Consider the following 19,803-nt stretch of genomic DNA (forward strand, 5'->3'; position numbering starts at 1 on the left):
ACCATTACTGGAACCACCAGCCACAACAAAATCCATTGCACAAAGTTTATACCTGAAAACGAACGGACGCCACATGCAGCCCATCGCTTCCCCCAGCAACACCATCTATGCCAGGATGAAGGTCCATTTTCTCACTGCTTGGCAAAACAGAAAACATCCATACATGCAGAGTTACCCAAATTACATAAATCCACATGCTAATTGATTCTAATGAAGGCTGTATTATGTAAGAAAATGTGGGCTGCTCCCAGATTGGAGCTGTAGGTCCCCCTTTCCCTGCTCCACACAAACACCACATTCATTGCTTCACTTGACTGGAAAGCTGGATTATCCCCGACCCATCTGAGGAACGACACTGGGCTCCCTGTGCAGTCGGTGCCAGCAACCTGGTGCCTTCAGCATGAGAAGAACAAGGGCGAGAGCAGGGGACGTGACAGGGAGAGACATGACACCCAGTGTAGCACAATAAGAAAAAGCAGACAGAACTGTTTATGTCTTTACACATTTGCAAAATAATTTTTTTTTCCTCCCCCACTGTATTTATCTCAAACAGCTGCAAAAAGTGACAGAAGTAATCTAAAAACTACTCCAGGAAGTTTCTGTTACCGACAAGATAAAACACTTCTAAGGACAGGGAATTTTTCCCCTAACACAGGATCTCTAGGAAAAAAAAAATCCTTGGAAATCAGGTAGTTAGACTTAAATTAATAACCATTAAATAAACACCATTAAAACTTTGCTCCTATTTGCTTTAACTTGATAGATTTCAGTATTTACATGAGGCCCTGCTATAGCTAAAGCTCTCAGCTTTCTACCTTAGAAGTTTATTAAATATGATAGAAAAGCACAAAAGAAGATTAAAGAATACTGTAGAAAAGCAGAAATCTTCCTAGAAGAGGCTTTAACTTATCCAAAAATGCCAGGCAAGCTTCTCCCCAGACTCAGCAGTCGCCTGCAGAAGCGGCTCTCCTGCATTAATCCCGAAAGCCCAGGAGATGGAGCAAACCTTCAGCCTTTACGGGATCTCCTACAAACATTTTGGGACTGGCTGGGCTGTGGTGGAGGCTTCTCACTCACCTGGGAGCCACGGAGCCTTGCCCCGTACAAAGCATTGCTGCAACATTGCTCACATTTAAGCTGAACAAATACATGGTGATAAATGAAAAATCAACAGAAACCTGCAAGAACCACGTCACATATTAAGTCACCTTGGCCAACAGGTTTCATGTAAGTATGCTCGGGTGAATTAAAGCTTTGTGATCTTTAAAGATTTGCCTGTGCTTGGGGCAGGGGCTCCTCCTCTCAGCCTCATCCCATCCTGGTCCCTGCCCTGGAGGAATGTCAGGCAGCTCCCACAGGAGTTTGTCCTCCCACATGTCAGAGTATTTCTGTTCAAAACAACAGAAAAAAGCAGGCACCAATTAAAAACATCAGGCACTGCTTATTTTAGCACACTGCCCTAATGCCTTTTTAAGGATTCCTGGCAAGGACTGGTTTTTCTTCTTCATCCATCAACTAAAAAGCACTCAGAAATGCTCCATTATGTGCACTTTTATGTAGATTTTTATTTCCCCTTCACACATCTCATCACAAGACACACACTTGTGACACTAAAACTGAACCCTGTGGGTCTTCTACAGAGTGTTTCATGTTGTTCACCTCTTGGCTTTGTTCTGGATCATACTAAAAAATAATTTCTAAATATTTCTTCAAACTGGAAGGGGCAGAAGGATTTCAAGAGGAGTACAGAGGAGGCAGGCTCTTCTCTTCAATGCTGCTGGTCAGTCACTAGGTGTCCTCGGTAATCCTGGTGAGGAAAGGCTGTGGTTAACAGCAAAACACACAGATAGGGTAGGAATTCAAACAAAGCACAGGTAATCTGTGATTCAGCCGTGAATATGACAATAATTACACGTATGCCTTTATAACCTCTTCAGCGGCATTACAGACGTGGTCCCAGAGCACAGTCATACACGTGTATTAAAGCATCGCTCCAGAAACACATTGCAACAAAAGAAGCTGGAATTGTGCAAAAGGTAGAGTTAAGGGTCCTGGGGAACAACCGGCAAGAATCAGGTATTGCACAGGCTGCACAGCATGGCCAGCTCCCTCGTTGGCCATTGGCAGGAGGTCCCATGGGGATACTGTGCCCTCCCTCTCCTTCCCTGTGCCACCCACGGCCAACCCCAGCCCTTCGCTACCTGCCCCAGGCAAGATCTGAGAAAGGGAAGTTGGATCTTCTAATTCTCTCTTCTTCTGGGGCTCCTTCTTCACTCTATAGTTTCAACCCTTCACAGAAGTTTCTAGGAGGACAACTCTTGCAGGGCCAAGCATGCAGGGAATGACAAGAGGGGTTATAAGTGCCTCACCTGCCATGCTACCACTCTTCATTTCCAGCCCCTCCTCCGCTTAGCTCTTGCTTACCAGAAGCTGTATCAGGCTCTCAACTCTGGCCCTAGAGATTGTGCCCAATATCCCCAAAACACAGCAAACCATCCTCAACCCAAACCCACCTCAAATTCCCATCTTCTCTACATCATCATCCAAAATTGTCCTGGTCCTGGCCAAGTAAGCTGGGAGGCCAGGCGGAGCATCAGCATTGTGCCAACACCGATGTGCTAGACTGAACTAAATCCTGAATGCCAATAGAAAAGCCAATACAAAACTCAATGGCTGCAGCATTAAAATAAAGGAATGCAAACAATGCTTTAAATGGTGTAAGACCTTAGTACACAACGCACTTCCTTTTTTAAATGAAAAGCTTTGAGTGCTGAAAAGTAACTGCCAGCCTGCACTGACACTATTAGTTCTGGGTAAGATATTGGACTTGATACCACTCAGCTTCCTGCTCAAAACAGCCATGTTTTATAGCAGCAGCAACCATGATTCAATGAATTAAGAGCCTGAGAATGGACAAAACTCACAAACTTGGGAGAATGGAAAAGTATGACAGCATGGGGGTGTTTTTAGAGGGCACATCTACAAGTTCTAACCCCTATTTTCACCAGCAACCTGGAAATAAGAATAAAATTCAGTGGTGGTAAAGCTTACGGATTCCACAGAAAGTAGGAAATTACAAATGACTCTGAATAGAGTGAGGCTGAATAACCTCAACTGCTTGGCGACCAGGGTGCAAAAGCAGTTGTACATCCAGAAGACAAGTCACTCTCCCAGAAAGGTGGGCGTCTCCTCTCCGAGGGCACAAACTCAAAAAAGCAGATGAGCAACACAAACCCCAAGAGCCACGCTCCAAATAGGAAGGGCTGCAGCAATTTTTAGGTGCAAGTATAAGCAAGAAGTATTTTCACAAACATGAGGCCACGTCTGTGTATCACTGTCGGGCTGAGGCTGGGCAGCAGGTCCAGGATAGCACCCTCCTGTGGGGATGCTGGATGAGCCCCTCTCAGCTCCCTTGGGGCAGCTGTGCCAAGGAGGCCCCTGCAAAGGCACCAAGCACCACTCCTCCCTCCCTCCCTCCCTCCCTCCCTCCCTCCCTCCCTCCCCCCCCTTGCATCATCAGTAATTCACTTACAGACATGTTTGAGAGGGCCTGAACTGCCGTGGGCCAAGCCTCCCCCAGCCGAGGCCACCAACCCTCTGCACCCAACCTAACACCACAGGCCAAAAGAAATCAGGCCATCGCAATTTACTCTTTTACTTTAAAAGCCCTGAAATAACACACACTGCACTTTTCCAAGCACTTGAGTAGAAACAGGAAGAATGCTGAAGTGGTTTTGGTAGCACACGTTTTAGTTTATTGACCTATACAAAATAATAGGTCTAAAAAATTCAGAAGTAGTAAAAGAATAAGCAAAAAGAGCTTTCGCATTTCTAGAAGGCTATACAAATATGCAAAACCAAGGAAATAAGTTATTTTTATTTCGTTTTTGTTTGTTTAATTCCAAATCGCGACTCTAATAATACAACCGACTAAGTACCAGCTTAACAAGTGTGTCCTTCTGTATATATTACATGCTCTGGAATATTGGTAAAAAACGTCAAAAAAGTTTATCAGAAACTTTTCTATTCACAATATGGACAAGGAGTAACTAATCCTTTGTATAAAAGAAAAAAAAAAAAAGAGCACCATTTATGGAATCCTGAAGCACAGTACAGCTGAGAAACGAGAGAGACTTTACCATATGCAAACGCGTCGTTGGAAATCGCGCAAGACAGCCCATGCCAATTTGTTCCTACAGATGGATGACGTGAGGTAGGTTTAATCCCTCTTAGATCAAGACTGCAGTCGCACTTTTTTCCTACACAAACGGTTTTGTGAAAATGCTGTTCTGTCACTTAGTGACTTTGCAATGCACCTGGCAGTTCAGATGACTCGCGGTACAATCTTAATGCCCCTCATCTTAAGGCACCCACTTGGCTGTTTGCATCCACCTTAAAATACTGGCCGTTACAATCCAACTGCTTGCTGTGTGATCACTGGAGCTCCCCACTGCCCATCCTCAATTCACTGTGGCAGAGCAAAATGTAATCGTCACCCAAACGGGGGTCACTGTGCAGCCACCATGAAAATTTGCCTACTTCTCTGCACAGTGAAGTTGTACCATGGAAAGGTATTAAGTGGGAGATTATTAATTACACTTTATCGTGGAAGAGAGAGTTCAAAGTTTACTGCTTCTGTTTTCAAAATCCACAACCGCCTCTAGTTTTACATGCCATATTGTGTCGGCAAATTCTTTTCTTTCCAGAACTTGCTTGTGGTGCTAACAAACACTCTTAGCAACACCCCAAAAAATGGATAATCTCATTCAAACCTCCATAATAAAAAAAATAATCCAGCCTTCTTTCAAGTAATGTTCCAATACTGATTAAGTCACCTTTTGCGTCACTCACACACACAGTATCTATCCTTCATAAGCTTATGATAGTCCTTCCAGGTCATCATAAGCCATGGCAGAATAAATTTTCATTTCTTCTTCTTTCAGACATCAGAATTGTGCTCCTAGAATTACTGGTTTTTCCATAAGAGTCTCCTTTTCACATTTTTTTTTCCTCTGAGGTTTGCCTTCAACACCTTCCAATCTTCCAAAAAAGTGCTTGCTAAATATAAATACTTCAACCAAGTGCTGCATCTAGTCATAGATCAAACTGTGGCTTGCCCTTGCTCACGTAGGCTATCTGGACTCAAAAAGAAACGCCATTCGTGGTAAGACTTTGTCATTTTGCTACAGTCCCTCTTAATGCTGAATTTAATCTTTCCCAGCAAAACAGCCTGCTGCTTTTTTTTTTGTTCGGTTTGGAAGTTCCACCCGAGATCTGCCTCGGAGTCACAGCATTTTGTGCAAGGCACGCAGGGGTACGAATGCAGGGCTGCAGGTGGTCTACACCAGTGTCCCGGGCTTTGAATCCTCGTGCCAGAACAACCTCTGCTCGTTGCTGTGCAAGTCTTCTTCCAACCGACTCTCATCATCTCCACCCAGCTGGCTTGTCTCCGCATACACTCTGTAAGAGAGAGGTATCAGGGGTCAGCGAGAGCCGAGGGTCTTCCCCAGACCCCAAGTGCTGCACAAGCTCACACAGCTCCCCTGGGCTTGAAGTAATGCTGGTTACTCTGAGTGCACCCAGGCATAATTTGGATCGAAACACAAACCCCGTTTTCTTTCTGTAATTAATAAAAATTGTCCGCAACCAGATCTCATCTGCTCAAAACTGTCAAGACTGTAGGGTGTATCAATTGCTCATTTGCCACAATCACATTAATATAGAAAATAAAACATATGAATGATCAGACAAGTGATTCAGAATATAGAAAATTAATAGCTCATTTCCATAAAGCTGCCAAAGTTAGTAGTTTTCAAAGCCCAATTACAGGAAGTTAAGAAATAAGTAGAAACTATTTTTAAGCACAGTGACTGTAGATCTTTAAAATCACTGCAATAAGAAAGCCCATGTCATTTAGCTTAGAAACAAGGATCTAGCAGAAGCTTTTACATCTTCTCTTACATTTGCATTTATTTTAAAACAAACAAAATTAAAAATTCATTAATTTCACACAAGTCAGCCTGGCAGCAAGCACAAACTGCAACCCACAAAGCAGGAGGCACAAATGTGGGTTACTTACTATGGCTGGCTATGCTTAGTGTAAGTGTAAACGTGGCAGCATTGTGTGGGCAGAGCCATTCCCCGGGCAGGAGGTCTCTGTCCTCACTGATAACTGCTGGAGTATGATAGCAGGGGGAAGAGACCAGAAACACCGAGCGGAAGCTGCGAGAGCACTGCAGGGTTTTCTGCAAGGCCAGAGCAGACCCTGGGCTCCCCGCAGTCCTCGGGAGAGCTCCCTGAGCAGGGCAGCTCCGCAAACAGCAGCATGTCCCACCTCGGTCCTGGGTCAAGCTCTGCCAAGCAAGATGCGCTCAGCAGATGCGGTATCACCTTTGAACACCAGCACTCAGATATGAGGTTGAAGAGTGGTGTTGCCTTTCCTTGTTTTTCACCAAAAACTTATCAGCACAGGCACTACAGCTTCAGAAAGACACGAGGACTGCATCCTACCAGACTGCTGACGGGGTGCAGGAGAGATGTCCTGTCACAGGGTGTGAGAGGGACCGGGCTCGGCGGGTGCTCTACCCGCAACGCTGCTCTGAGCATCGCAGCTACCAGCGAGTGCAAAATCCTCAATGGTCCAGCATCAGCGAGAGGAAAAGGCTGTGCAACAAATGAGTTCATCCTGCACTGTGACTGCTTCCCCCCTTCCTCGGGTATCGGTCGCAGAGTTAGCGGTGGTAGAGCTGATCTGCTCCACACAGAGAAGACTTGCTCTCACAGAGTCAATAATTACTTTGCATCCTGACCCTCTGAAATCAAGTTGACTTTCTTATAAGTTTTAACAGCCTGTGAAATGAAAGAAGGGCAAGAAATCTTGATGTACTCTACTCACCTGCTCTGCAAAGGAAGGTTGCCATAAACACTCCCGTAACAGCTGGTATAAGAGGAATGAGACAACGAATCATAGTCTGAAAGTCCCAGTGCAAGTGGGTTTCGCCAGCTCCCAGCAGCATTTGCAGAAGATGCTGGAATTTAAAAAAAAATACAGAAAATTAGATATTTCTCCAGCTAAATCAGCTGAGACAAATGAGACAATTCTCATTAGCAATCTCTACGGATTTCTGCAGAACACACAAGCAGACGATGCAAACACAATGTGATTTACAAGCCCTGTAGGGAGGAAAGCACTATGTGGGTGGTGTTTTGGACGTAGGGAATCTCCTTAAAGACTTTCTGACCCAGCCAGCGATGCTCACTGTATTGTATTTTGGAAACCATCATGGTAACTGCATTTACATGGCATAAAGTTCTGCACGTTGCTTCTAGCTGATAAAACACTCCTCTTTGAAACCCATATGGCTCTGTGCTTCTTTGGACTACTGTGCTTTTGAAAAATAAGAGGCAGTTTTACCCACGGGAGAGAGCAACAAAAGCAAGTCTTTCTTCCCAAGCACAGAACAACAAGATCCTATTCAGCTCCTCATCTACCTTTCAAGACAGAGCTCTAGCCTTGCCTCTGCTGACTTCACTGAGGCAGAGGAGGGGAGGCAGAATTTGATGCACACCAGGGCCTTACAAAAATACTCGGCATAGAAGAAATCAGACATTACCCGAAGAGAAAGACGACACCCGACTGCTAGGAGAGCACGGCACCTGCAGACCAGCAAAGCCCAAACTCCTTTGAGATCCTCTGTCAGACTCAAAGCCTGCCTGCAGGCTATGACTCTGTTCCTTTTGGCCGGAGGCACGTTGGTACCAACCACGGAGATGTTCTGCTACTAAGGCCTTGTGAATGTTTTTGGTTATATGCTCCGTTTTAGCAACTTGCTTCCTTGGAAGCCTTAGGGTTGCATATGGGTTGTGCGGTACTCTGTCCACTTCATCCTCATGGTAAGACCTGAATTCCCTGTAACGGTCGTATCCGTAATGTGCTGATGAGCGATAGGAAGGATTGACACTGTACTGTCCTTCCGTATCGCTCTCATAAACATATCCTCCATTGTAATAAACGTCAGATTCGGTGTATGGGGAATATCCAGAAATATAGTAACTAGAGGAAGGCTGCTCTTGACTTTTGTGGTAAACACCATTGCGGACATCCTTCTGGGCAAGATTTGGCATACTTCCTGAATTTGCAGCAGAAATGTTTTGTTTCTTTGACCGTCTTCGACCCCTGGTCCTGTTGTCGAGCGTCTGAGTAGTATAATAGGGATTGGGAGTAGGCGTCACGCAGTAATATTCTGCACTTGACTGGCTAGTGTAGGATGATCCATCATCGAGGATCTCTGTGCTGCTGCTTCGCTGGGACTTTGAGAGGGTGAAGGCTGACTTTTCAGCAGGAGTCTCGGACAGCAGGTGGGTTTGGGATTCCAGACTTCCGCTGCGTTGCCGGCAATGGTGAGGGGAAACATCTGGCCTGAAACAACACAGATGTAGTTTGGTTAAAGGCAGTCACACAAAACCAGAGTTGGAGAGAGCACACATGGGTAAGTCAGGCATGCTGCCTCCCTGCTTAGAGCACAATACAAACCCAGTCTTATCTTTCCACGTAGGATATCTGCACTGCAAGAAATTCAGCTTGGCTGAATTTTAGATTTGCCGCAACAGTAGGAGGTATCTCATAAAAATGTATCATGGTGAGCAAGGTTAATTTGTGACAGGGATACATGCAGTAAAGCTCAAAGACTCGTATTTTGTAATAACTTACAGGAGGGCACCCATCAGTTTTTAAGTAGGTGAAGTTTATGCATGTAACTGAGCTAGGAGCAGAACACAGGACGATGGGTTTCCCGTGGTGCTCTCTCTCAAGGATACGCTACCCCAGACAAATAAACCATGAGCTCTTGATAACATTGTAAGATTTATAGCATCTCTCCTTACTCAGCATGGATTCTCAGCTGTCTAATAATTCAGGTGAGCTCATATTACAGCTCTCTTCCCATAGTAAGGGCACTAACTGGGAGCTCTCTCCTCTATCCGGCCACTTTTTCAGGAGGCTTGTAAGAATGCAATCCACAGCAGACATCTGTCAGCTTGTGATCAAGTTTTTGTGGGGAGTCCACCAGCTGACAGACAATATATTTTCATAATCCTCACTTTGTTAGAAAACAAGGCTACAAAGGAAATGAAAAATAAATTCTGGCTATCTTACAAGTATTCTACAGAAACTGTTTGAATACTCATTACTTGTTAAAACTCCCTATAGGTGCCTATCTGGAAGCAACCCTTTTCCTGTAGTCTTTCAAGATCAGATCAGCAATATTTTTGAGCCAGCTTCCATTTTGTTCCTAGTTTTTCAGACACTCAGTTGTGTGTGCTGCTGTTTGCCCAGACAGGGTTTGTGCTCACATAAACGCTCTCATCTGCATGTCACAAAGCTGATGCAGGATTGTGCCAGAGATGGTGGCCAATATTAACCTTGTGCCTCCAGTATCCAAGAAAAAGCATTTTGAGAGCCTGAGCCTGTGGCAGAGAAAACTGCATTTGCTTTTACCCTTGTGCTAAGATGGACATCGCACTTAAAAACAAAGTCCCCTTACTGTAAGTGGCTGCTACTGTAGGCATTGCGTGTGAGTACGGGTGTCGTAGGCATGCTTCTCCCTCCGTGGGGCTGGGGCGGCCGGTCCAGCATTCGATAAGGACTGCTGTGAGTCGAAAGCGGGTCCCTGTAATGAAGGGGACAACCCCAGCTAGGTTAAATGCCATGCAAGTCGTAGCACACAGAATGCATGCACCCTGAGTCTTGAAGAGACAAAACAAAGGGCAGAAAAAAACAGGGAAGGGTATAAGCCAAAATGTCTTGCTAACTTTTTTTTTTTTTCTTCTTCATCTCGCTTTTTGTCAAGACCTTAACTGGATGTATTTCCCCATATAAAGAACAGAATTGTTAAACATGAAGAAAAATTCAACCCCTTCTTGTAGTTCAAGGGGCATCCTCACAGGATGACTGGTAGGAAAAGCTGCTGCTAAAGGACAAAAGTATGAAGCAGACAAGAGAGAGCGGGTAACGAAAGCAAAGGAATCAGGTTTTTAAATGAAGCGCATCACAGCTAAATGGTTATATATGGCTATAATTCAACCTCTGAACTTCATGTGGAGGAGTGTTCTGCTTATCTTGAGGGACAGATGAGAAAAATACAGTGACATGACATTGCCCCAAACTTTTAAAACATTTTAAAGCGTGCCTTCAACAGCCTGCTCATGCAAGACACAGGCCAAGAAGTATCAAGATCAGTGGGAATTCTTACACCAAGAACAACTAGCACCAGACAGACCCATATAACGTGATCACACAGCCATCAGCAGAGCTACTGTTATCAGTGTGCTCCATGGAACTGCTGTAGCACAGAAAGCGCCCAGATCCCAGGGCTACATACAGGAACATCAGCCAGTGACTGCAGCTGCCACTACTGATGGTACTTGGTTGAACCCCAGTAACTCTGCCCTTACACGGAGGATTGCCCATTAGGAATTCTGTATGCTTTGACAATGTACCTGCTGAAATACTGATACCATCAGGAGGGATGGCTACGGTTTGGTGTTATCTGAAGCCATTAAACGCAGTCATTGGGAAAGCTACAAGTTGTTTAATTAATACTGAAAACAAACCACAGAAACAAAGGGTGACAGTACTGGTGGGCAAGAGCAATCCCTTAAATACAGCCCTTACTATTAAATTTCTCACCTGTCTGGAACCTCTTCACAAGGACTACACTACCCTACAATTTCAGAGACCGTGACAACTACTTATACATACTTATACCTACTTTTGTTACTGAACGGGAAATTTAGCTCCCATCACCAAATCCTGTAATCTGAGAGGAGCGCAGAGGCAGCAGGCTCCGCTGGACGCCTGTAGTAACAGGAGTCATGGCAGGGGCAAGACAGAGCTCACGCCAGCAAGGCGGAGAGCATGGCAGCAGCGAGACAGGCCCTACCTGGAGTGTCTGGTTTCCAAGAGCTGCTCGTTTATGGATGACTTTCTGAGATGAATTCGTTCCACCCCGAGGGACTTTGGTGGAGGAAGCCTTGGAGAAAGCTGCGCAGAGCTGGGTCTCTGTGCTGGCACAGGAAGCGGTTCACTGACTGTTGGAAAGGAGTATGTATTTTGTTAGCAAAATCCTTGGTATTTTTGCCCTGTATGCAAATCTACAAGTCTAGAAAGGCTCTCCTGCCTGCACCAAGCTCTCCTCCATGCAAGACATCACAGATCTCAGCAGCACCAACTCTTACGGAGGTTACACACAGCTTGGGGCTGTGCCAGATCGCAAAGCAGAAGGAACTTCCTTGGGAAAACACCTGTTTGCAGCACAACCCTTCCCAGAGCCGAGCAGGCAAGCTCAGCCTCTGCAAAGGCCAGTTCCTCTCCCTCACCTTCCAGCTCTTTACTTGAAAAATGACATTTTAAGAATTAGTTTTGAAATACAACCTAAAAGGGACTGACTTCAAAAGTGACTGAATGAGCAAAGACGACTGACAGACACATTTGGCTGAAGGCAACTAGGAAGATGCTGGTTTGATTCTTGTTCTCACTTTGCCTAAAGCACAACCCAGGTCCTGTCAGAGCCAACAGGAAACTCCAACTAATACATATGAATGCAGGACGAGCCTCACAGAGGACACGTTCACAAGGCAAAGGCCTGACTCTACTTCTACTTGTATGAGCAGGAACCAGGTGTAACTCCATTTTAAAGCACCAGATGGATTATACAAGTCTAAAACTGGGACAAGTGAGATCAGAATCAGGCCCTAACTGAAAAGTGAGTAATAATTTAGATAATGTTTGTCCCCAGATGGTGATTATCCAGTTTAAGGGAGAGGCAAGCCAAGTCCCTTCTACCTTGTGGAACAGGCTGTGAATGTGTGTGTCTGTGGGTGTGTGTGTGAAATGAGTAAGCTGAGCAAACACCATAGCCATGCAAGATGCAAGTTCACTAGGTAACAGACAAACGTAAACAGATCGTTAATATCTGTGATTATTCTACTTTCTTATAAGTTTTATAGTAGCTGTGAGGACAGAAGGGCTGGGCAGATCCTCCCAGCTCGTAAGTTCTCCAGCTACCCAGGCACCTCTGGCCAGGTCCTAGGGATGAAGTCTGACATCCACAGCATGCTCAGCTTGCGGGCTGCTCATGTTAAAACCAACCACCTGCTCTAAAGACAACTCAAATCTGCTCACAGAGTACAAACTTTCAATAATTAACCCACTATGAGGAAAAACATTCCTGATTAAGCTCTTTTTTCCTCTGCTATGAAGTATTTTGTGATCGAAAGCCATTAAAATAGTAGGCTAAAGGACATTAAGTCAAAGAAATGTCTCTGAACAAGCACACTTCATGGGAAGAAAAGGATAAGCAACATACCATCGTCATAGGTGGTTGTATCAGACAGGGAGCTGCTCTCAGATGGAATTATATCATCTGTGAATGAAAACAAGCACTTTAAGCATACGAGAGCCAACATCAATTTCCAAATATCACATCCAGTTTATTTCCTACAGCTTTAGAGCCAGCTAGCTTCTACTTGTAATGATACAATCTTTATGCTTTAGCCCTCAACAGCTTAAAGACAGTCCTGCTTTGGAGTATATCATGACCTAGTTGTGTTTGCTGTAGTTCAGCAAGCTACCTATGTAATTATCAAAGGAGATTTTTTTCAGCTGCAGCAGGAATCAGGCCAAGATTTACAAAGGTGTTTTCCATCCAACTTCCAGCAGATCTCACAGGGTGTTTTGGTGTTTCAGTAGGAGTCAGGAGCCTACAGACACGTAGATCCTGGCTGCTAGCATCTAATCTCTAGGTACACCTCAAATCCCACCAGGTAGGTACAAAATGCCTTTTGAAATTTGGCATTCACTTTTGAATGTTCCATCAGCATACAAACTCTGTTTCAATTCAATCAGTATCAGTCCAGAATATCCACTGATTTCAATCAAGTTACTGCTAATTCCAGCAACTGTTGTATGCACATTGCAATTTTTTCCTGTCTCTTTCACATTTGGTTACTTATTCAAAGTGCTTTACTGCATTTGCCTGTCCTCTTGTCTTGATACTACACACTACCACTTGCTCAGAAACATTCTGTCCTAGCTAAGGTTTAGAACAGACCAGCAGCAGCAGAGAAATTAGGCTGGTGATAAAAAAGAGCACTAGAAATAATTAACCCAGAGAAAAGTCTGTTCCTAGGTCAGTTCTGGCAAGACACAGAACTGGTGGGGTAAAAAGTCTCCAGGAACCTCCACACATGAGGGAAAGCAAGCAAGAAAAGACAGTGGTGGCCACTTTGTGTATGACACCTGCTTCTTCCATCATCCGTCATGAGCACATGCAACATAACATTACTCCCTTGCTGTCGCAGTTTGCTGCGAGGAAAGGCCTGGTTACAAGAATTTGTTAAATAGAGCAGCTTTTCAAGAAGAGCAAAATATCAGGGCTGGCCCCTGCCCTGAGGGGACTTGTCAGACCACCGAGGGTGGGTTGCAGCTCTGCTTGCAACCTGACACTGGGAAAAAGCTTCAGGGGAGTTTATTCACATGAATTTGACCACATGTTGGTGAAATGTGGAACTGGGCCAGTGCAAGGAGGAAAAACACATCTACGCAGGGGGAAAAAAAAAAAAAGCCAGTCTAGAGCTATGCTGCTGGATTCTCGTGGGGTCTGCAATGTTGACATATGGGGGAGCCCTGAATTTAAATCCTTTATCTGTGCAATTCCCTGAAAAAGTGGAAGAAACTGTGGACTACAGAGGAAGCAAATGAGAGTGGAACATGGGGAGCAGGAGATGGTCCAGTATGTCCTTCACCTCCCATGCCCTGGGGGCTGGGATGGAAATAGCTACGGTTTGATTCAATAAATCAATGTTACTATTCAACATGTTATTTCCAACGAGTCATTCCGCAAATTCACAGACACAAGTGACTCATCACTGCTCAGCCTTCTGAAACCCTGTACACTGAGACCGAGAGTACCATCAGTGATGGTGAAAAGGTTACACAAAATCAATTACTGAAGGAGACAACAGTTGTGCTTCGGGTGAACAAATACATGCTGCAGTGAAAGAGTCAAGAACGGGAAGGGAACTTATTGCTGCCTAAGTCTTTGCTCTCTTGCAGTCCCTACCTGCAGGGAGACCCTCTGAGACACAGTCTAGTCCCTTCTGGCTGTGTCCACTTTCCCAGACAACAAACAAGGGTGTCAGGTATAAAATATTACAGAATGATGGGCTAAATGATGGACTAACTCCTATATTGCTTGTTTACACAAAAGGACAAAAAACTGCCTGCAACTAACAATCGTGACTGTGGACGGATGCTGCCTCACAGGGCTCTCGATGCTCATGGGCCTTCAGTAGCTTCCTGGTCATTATTACACATCACATGTCCCAGGTAATACAGGACTGTCTACAATTAATATCCAGATTGGTGAGCAAGAGACTGGAAAAACAGATGTTTTCCTCATCTCTGTCAATCAGGAACTAGCTGGGCCACATTAAACAGCAATCATCAACCCTTCAGAATAAGCACTCTGTGATGATGGATAGCCCAGTGCTGCTGTGGTTCATGTTGGGTAAGAATCCAAACCAAGCTCTCAACAGGAATGGGACATAGCAAAGGTCTCCCCAACAGAAACGTGGAATGCACAGGAGAAGGGCCTCCTCCAGGGAAAAATACATGTTGGCAAGAGGTCTCACCTCAAGGGTCAGTAAGAGGGTATCAATATAAATAGCAGAAAAATCTTGAATTTTCTTTCCCACCCTGCAATTCCCAGAAAAAAACCCACTAACCTCACAAAACAGCATCTCCTCTGGGACAAAGGGGAAAAATAAAGCAATTAAATATTAACAATTATCCACATATATTTTCCACAGATGTTTTCCTTCTCCCATGTCCTAAAACTGTTAATCGGTGTGGAAACTACAAGAGCCTGCAATACCTATGAGCTTTTATGACTCCTGAACTCCTTCAATTGGCTTGGATACTACCAAGTTTCCATGCTTTATCCTGCAAAGCAGCAAGAATCTCACTTCCCCTGGGAAGAATCACACTTTCAGAACGGAGGGGCCAAGTGTATCCGCTTTCACTAAGTTAATCAATGGCAAATGCATTTAGTCAAAAATGCTTGCCTCTATTTGCATTCATAAACTCTTGAACTTTGCTTATGTCTGCTGGAAATCAGTAATTTTTAATCAAGAAACAAAGTCTGTAATCCTTATTTCCTTGACTTTGTAAAAAAGCTCACACACACTATATTTTATACACTGGAACTGTAGCCTTGCGAAGGAAAGGGAGAGAGATCTTACATGTGGCAGCTCAGACATACAACTGCCCTCAGGACCCTCAGACACCACACTGGTTTCGGCTGAGATGCTCCTGCCAGCCTTTCTAAGTGTGGCACCTTCAATCTGTACCTGGTGCTGGAACACGTCTCCTCTTGTTCCCAAAACGGCAGCTTATTCTGCCCTCAACCTATAAGCAGTGCACTTATATCAGATGCAGCAATTGCACCTCTTTTTCTTGCTTAACGGCCATGGAAAAGATAAAAATAATATAGAGGAGATGTAAACAGAAGTTTTAAGTGAGAAAAATTACTTTTTTTTTTCCTTCCTGTTTTCATCAGAATGCTCTCATTTACCTGGTAGAGTAAGAGTTGATTTCTGGGTTGGTTTTTTGCCACACTTGATTCTGTACTCATTTATGGAATTTTCTATTTCTTGCAGCTTTTTTACAGCATCAGCATACTCTTGCTTTCTTTTCTTCTTCACGTTTTTGCAGAGGTCTGGCTCACTAGCAAGTTTCTTTGCAGCTTCCACCAGCTTTTGCTGTATGATAAAATTGCTCTCCAAGTCCTGCAAAGTGGGATCCTGCAAATTCATGAGATGAGTTATTTGCTTGTATTCTGGGCAGAAATTATCAATGAAGGTTATTGAATGTAAGATCTAATTTTTGGTAATGAAGTGAAATCTTGAGCAGAAAACACAGAAATACCAGAGCTATATACATAAGACAATCTCAGTATATAAAACTCCTAGCTTTAATTTCTATGACTAGTGTAAGATTCTGAGATCTCTTGAGAAAGATCCAAAGTTCTCAAACCTGGGTGACCTAAGACACACTTAAATTCAGGTTTAGACAGCTAAACCTCCTGTTCAGAGTCCAACCCTGAAAACATCTGTTCAGAGTCTCTCCACTGAAGAAAATAAAAATGGAAATTGATACCACCATACCTACGTAACAGGGAGTTAGAGGCTCTAATTAATTGTTTGTAAACAACTGAGATGCTCAGATGAAAGGCACTGCAGCATTGCTAAGCAACACATTACTGAATCTGGGCAGTAAGATTTTGTTTCAAATGTTCAAGCAGTCTACATAAAATCAGTTTGCTGCAGACATGGATTACAGCAGTCCTGTAAGCCAGGGCAGCGAGGTTTTGGTGAAAGACAGATGCAAAGTGCCCAACACCTGCTTACTACTTGGATGATACAGCTTGTTAACAAATCTCATGAGGAATGAGGGGGAATGGTACGTGTCCAGAAACTACAAATATCTGAATTACCATATCTCCTGAGTCAGTCTCTGCCAGCAGAGTTCCTATTAGCTTCTTGAGCAACACAGAGCTTTTACTTAGGTGAAACTTGTATGAAGCCAGAGATAAACCTCCCCCTGCTGTCACCTGACACACAACTATGCTCACAGACAGATGATTTTGCAAGGGGGACAGTGCACACCCCTGCCAGGTTCTCGGTTCAAACATAACATCAACACGTCACAAATCAATGTTTGACAAAAGCTCATAGCCATGGGTTGCCAAATAGTGTAATGAACCTGCTCTTCTCTAATTAACAGCAAAATGTCCATTAAAATTTGAGCAGCATGACCAAATCAGGAGCTCAGGTCAGGGGATTTTAAAGCCTTTTGAAAGAACCAGTTTCCTGGTCATTTCAAAGGCAGTATGGCTGAAATAAGGGTGGTACCTGTATAAATTTCCTAGTCTAAGCAAAGTGACTGTCCCAGCTGCCTCCTCTTAAACAATCAGGGAAGAGCTGGATTATTTACAAGCTCTGGCCCCAGGTACGGCCACCCCACCTCTGCTGTGAAAACAAACAGCAACACTCACCTCTTCACTTGGGAGCAGGTTGTCATCCAGCTTGAAGGCCGTGCCAACACGTCTCCTGACCTGGGGAGGTTCCTCTCCAGTGCTCAGAGGATACTCCTTGGGCATCTTGCCTGTCAGCTCCTGAGGAACAGAGAGGGCTCCACGTGAGGTCCCTAAGGGAGAGAAATGCCCTCACCCACCCTGACCCCACTGTAAGGTGCAGTTCTCACCGCCTCACGCAGGCAGATTTTCTTCAGCTCCTCAACTTTCTGAAGAAGTTTCTCCTGAAGGAGTTTCTCTTTCTTCTTTAGTTCCATAATCTTCTCCTTCTTTTGTTCTTCACTGACCTCTGAATCCTGAGAGCCTGAAAAACACACTCTCTGTATCAGAGGATTTGCAGACAAAAGCCATTTTTTTCTGGTCAAGGTAGCAGAGATCTCCCCAGAGCAGTCCAGCCCAGCAAAACAACACATTATTCAAAGTGCAACATCAGCTCTCATGTCATCCAGCCAGCGGGCCCTTAAGGAAATATGCACTTTTTCAACCCCCTGATATATATACTTGCATGATAAGTCCCAAGTGTACACTCCAAAACCCCACTACCCAAAACATAAGTCATTGCATTAGCGGTATCTACAATTATACTTGATATTTTGACTTTGATTTCGAGACAGACACTGAGGATTCTCACTTAGGCTTCATCTTGAGGCACCTACATGTGGCAGCCAGGCTTTTACCTCCCCTCTTTTTCCCTCCTCCACAGTCAAGGGAGAGATCCAAAGTCCACTCCAGAGCAGAGCTTCGTTTGGAAGCATCTATCTTGTCTGCTCATTTTTGAGGAAGCTCACGGTAATTCAAATCCTAGAACAGGTGCTTAAAGTTAGCCTGGATCATATTTCCCTCAGACTTTGATGAGACTTACGAGTCATTCAAGGACTGACTGGTAAACTGATATCAAATTATTCATGGACCAAGAGTTTATGGATGGTTATCAATGCAGCATATTTTTATTTACTTATTTAGTTACGAGGCAGGAAACAGCATGAAACAATTACTGTTTCAGATACATAACTATACGTGCCTTCACATATGTCACTATTTATGGTTTGTTTTCCCTTTTAACATACACAAGCCCCACTGTACTTCACTACCTTGCATATACACAAAGCGTTACCTGATGAGATCAGACTGCCATTGCTGGCCATAATAAGCTGGTTCTTTGCTTCCAAAGTCACTAGCTTTGAAACTTTTGGTGTTCCCATCTCTGTCAGATCCATGGCGATATCATCCAAACTCCTGGCCGAAGGAATTTTTGCCTGAAGGAGTTTAAAAAAATAAATAAATAATCCAGCCTCATCGAGTTACCTCTGACTTCTGAACGTGGGGTCACAGAAGATGATGTTTCACAGCACATCTCCCACAAAATTAAGGGCTAAAGCAACAGCATCATGCAGGAGCTGACAGTGCACAAGGCTGTGCTGGCATTCTTCCCCCACTCTTCCCGCAAAGCCTGAACCACCTCCAAACCCAAAATCTCTTTGCTGTTTGCAGGGTGTTTAAAATGAACAGGGGAGAAGGAGACAAAAGAAAAAGCAGATTAAACATTGAGAGGTGGGAATTCCCTCTTCTGTGATTACACTTCCATAGCCCTTAATTGCAGGCAGGCTAAAATGGATCGAATAACAATACTGTTGCTAATAGTCTGCTCAAAAAGCTGACAAAAACAATTTGTATTTTTTCTCTGGAGAGTAGTTCACCCATGTAGAGACACAAACCAAAGGAGAAACAGAAGTAGTGTTGAAACTTATGCCCACAGTAAAATGCCTTCTAACTTACTTTGCTTTGCTTTCTGTCCAAGTAAAACTGGTGTTGACTGATTGCCATCACCCAGATGGACTTGATCAGGGAAGTGTTTGCATACCAGGTTTGCACTACCAGTCCACTCTGACCAAAGGTCCTTCTTGACACTGAAATTCTGAGGAGGTGAAAAGAAATGCAATTTCAAGACAGATCTTTGAGGTTTAAAGTCCCAAATGCCCCTCTCTCCACCAGCTGAGGCTCTGCCTTTATTTTAGAGATGTGAAAACTCGTGTTTCCTTCTCCCCACCACCTGGTGCTCTGCCTTTCCTCCCTCCTAACCTTTCCTTAATTTTACAAAGTTAAAGTCTCTTGAACTTAAACTTGAGCTTTGCAACATGGAGCAGTTGTGCTGCCAAGACCAATGGCTGTGTATGTTACAAACCTAGAAAAGGCAAGCAGACTGTCATGGGGGCCTGAAAGGAAAGATCAGGTAGGACAGGGAATCTGGGGGGATCAGAGGAGCATCTCGCTGCTCTTCCTGGCCCAGCCGAGAGGCACGGTGGTCCCCTGCCAGAGGTAGAAAGGATGGCAGCAGGAGAAACAGAAAGGTGGAGTCAGAAATTCACCCTGGGCAAAGGCTCTTTCTTCTTGGGAGGGATCTTGCGGGGAAGGCACAGGAAAGCAGCCTGCAGGTGAGCTCCCACCCTAACTGGCAGTGCTCTTTTGGGCCCCTGAAGGCTCAAGCTCAGAGGAGGGAGCATCCTTGCCAAGGCAGGGGAGGGCAGGAGGTGAGCAAGAAAGTCATGTCCGGGTCCTGTGGGCTGTGTTCCCAGGTCTCATGCTGCACAGGCATGTTACAGCAGCCTCCTGGGAAAGGGTTTCATCAAGTGAGCCAATTTGGCTATGACAA

The 19,803-nt window shown here is 44.5% G+C and overlaps 1 protein-coding gene across 5 annotated transcripts in view; it reads right to left on the minus strand.

Annotated features, from left to right (window-relative positions):
* Positions 1-3,737: 3,737 nt before the first annotated feature.
* The window catches only part of FRMD4B (FERM domain containing 4B), a 137,240-nt gene continuing 121,174 nt past the window's right edge, over positions 3,738-19,803 (minus strand). For 4 of the 5 annotated variants that reach the window (XM_074913970.1, XM_074913971.1, XM_074913968.1 and 1 more), the window contains exons 13-23: positions 18,930-19,068; positions 18,268-18,409; positions 17,324-17,457; positions 17,115-17,234; positions 15,633-15,861; positions 12,366-12,422; positions 10,941-11,088; positions 9,543-9,668; positions 7,614-8,419; positions 6,896-7,028; positions 3,738-5,460 (exon numbers count right to left, since the gene is read on the minus strand). In XM_074913970.1, the coding sequence (XP_074770071.1) occupies positions 5,340-5,460; positions 6,896-7,028; positions 7,614-8,419; positions 9,543-9,668; positions 10,941-11,088; positions 12,366-12,422; positions 15,633-15,861; positions 17,115-17,234; positions 17,324-17,457; positions 18,268-18,409; positions 18,930-19,068 (2,155 nt within the window). In that variant the 3' untranslated portion in view covers positions 3,738-5,339. The remainder of the gene's footprint in view (positions 5,461-6,895; positions 7,029-7,613; positions 8,420-9,542; positions 9,669-10,940; positions 11,089-12,365; positions 12,423-15,632; positions 15,862-17,114; positions 17,235-17,323; positions 17,458-18,267; positions 18,410-18,929; positions 19,069-19,803) is intronic. The other variant, XM_074913969.1, reaches the window with a different exon arrangement.

Source organism: Athene noctua, chromosome 10 (assembly GCF_965140245.1).
Source record: "Athene noctua chromosome 10, bAthNoc1.hap1.1, whole genome shotgun sequence".
In the NCBI taxonomy this organism is placed as follows: domain Eukaryota; kingdom Metazoa; phylum Chordata; class Aves; order Strigiformes; family Strigidae; genus Athene; species Athene noctua.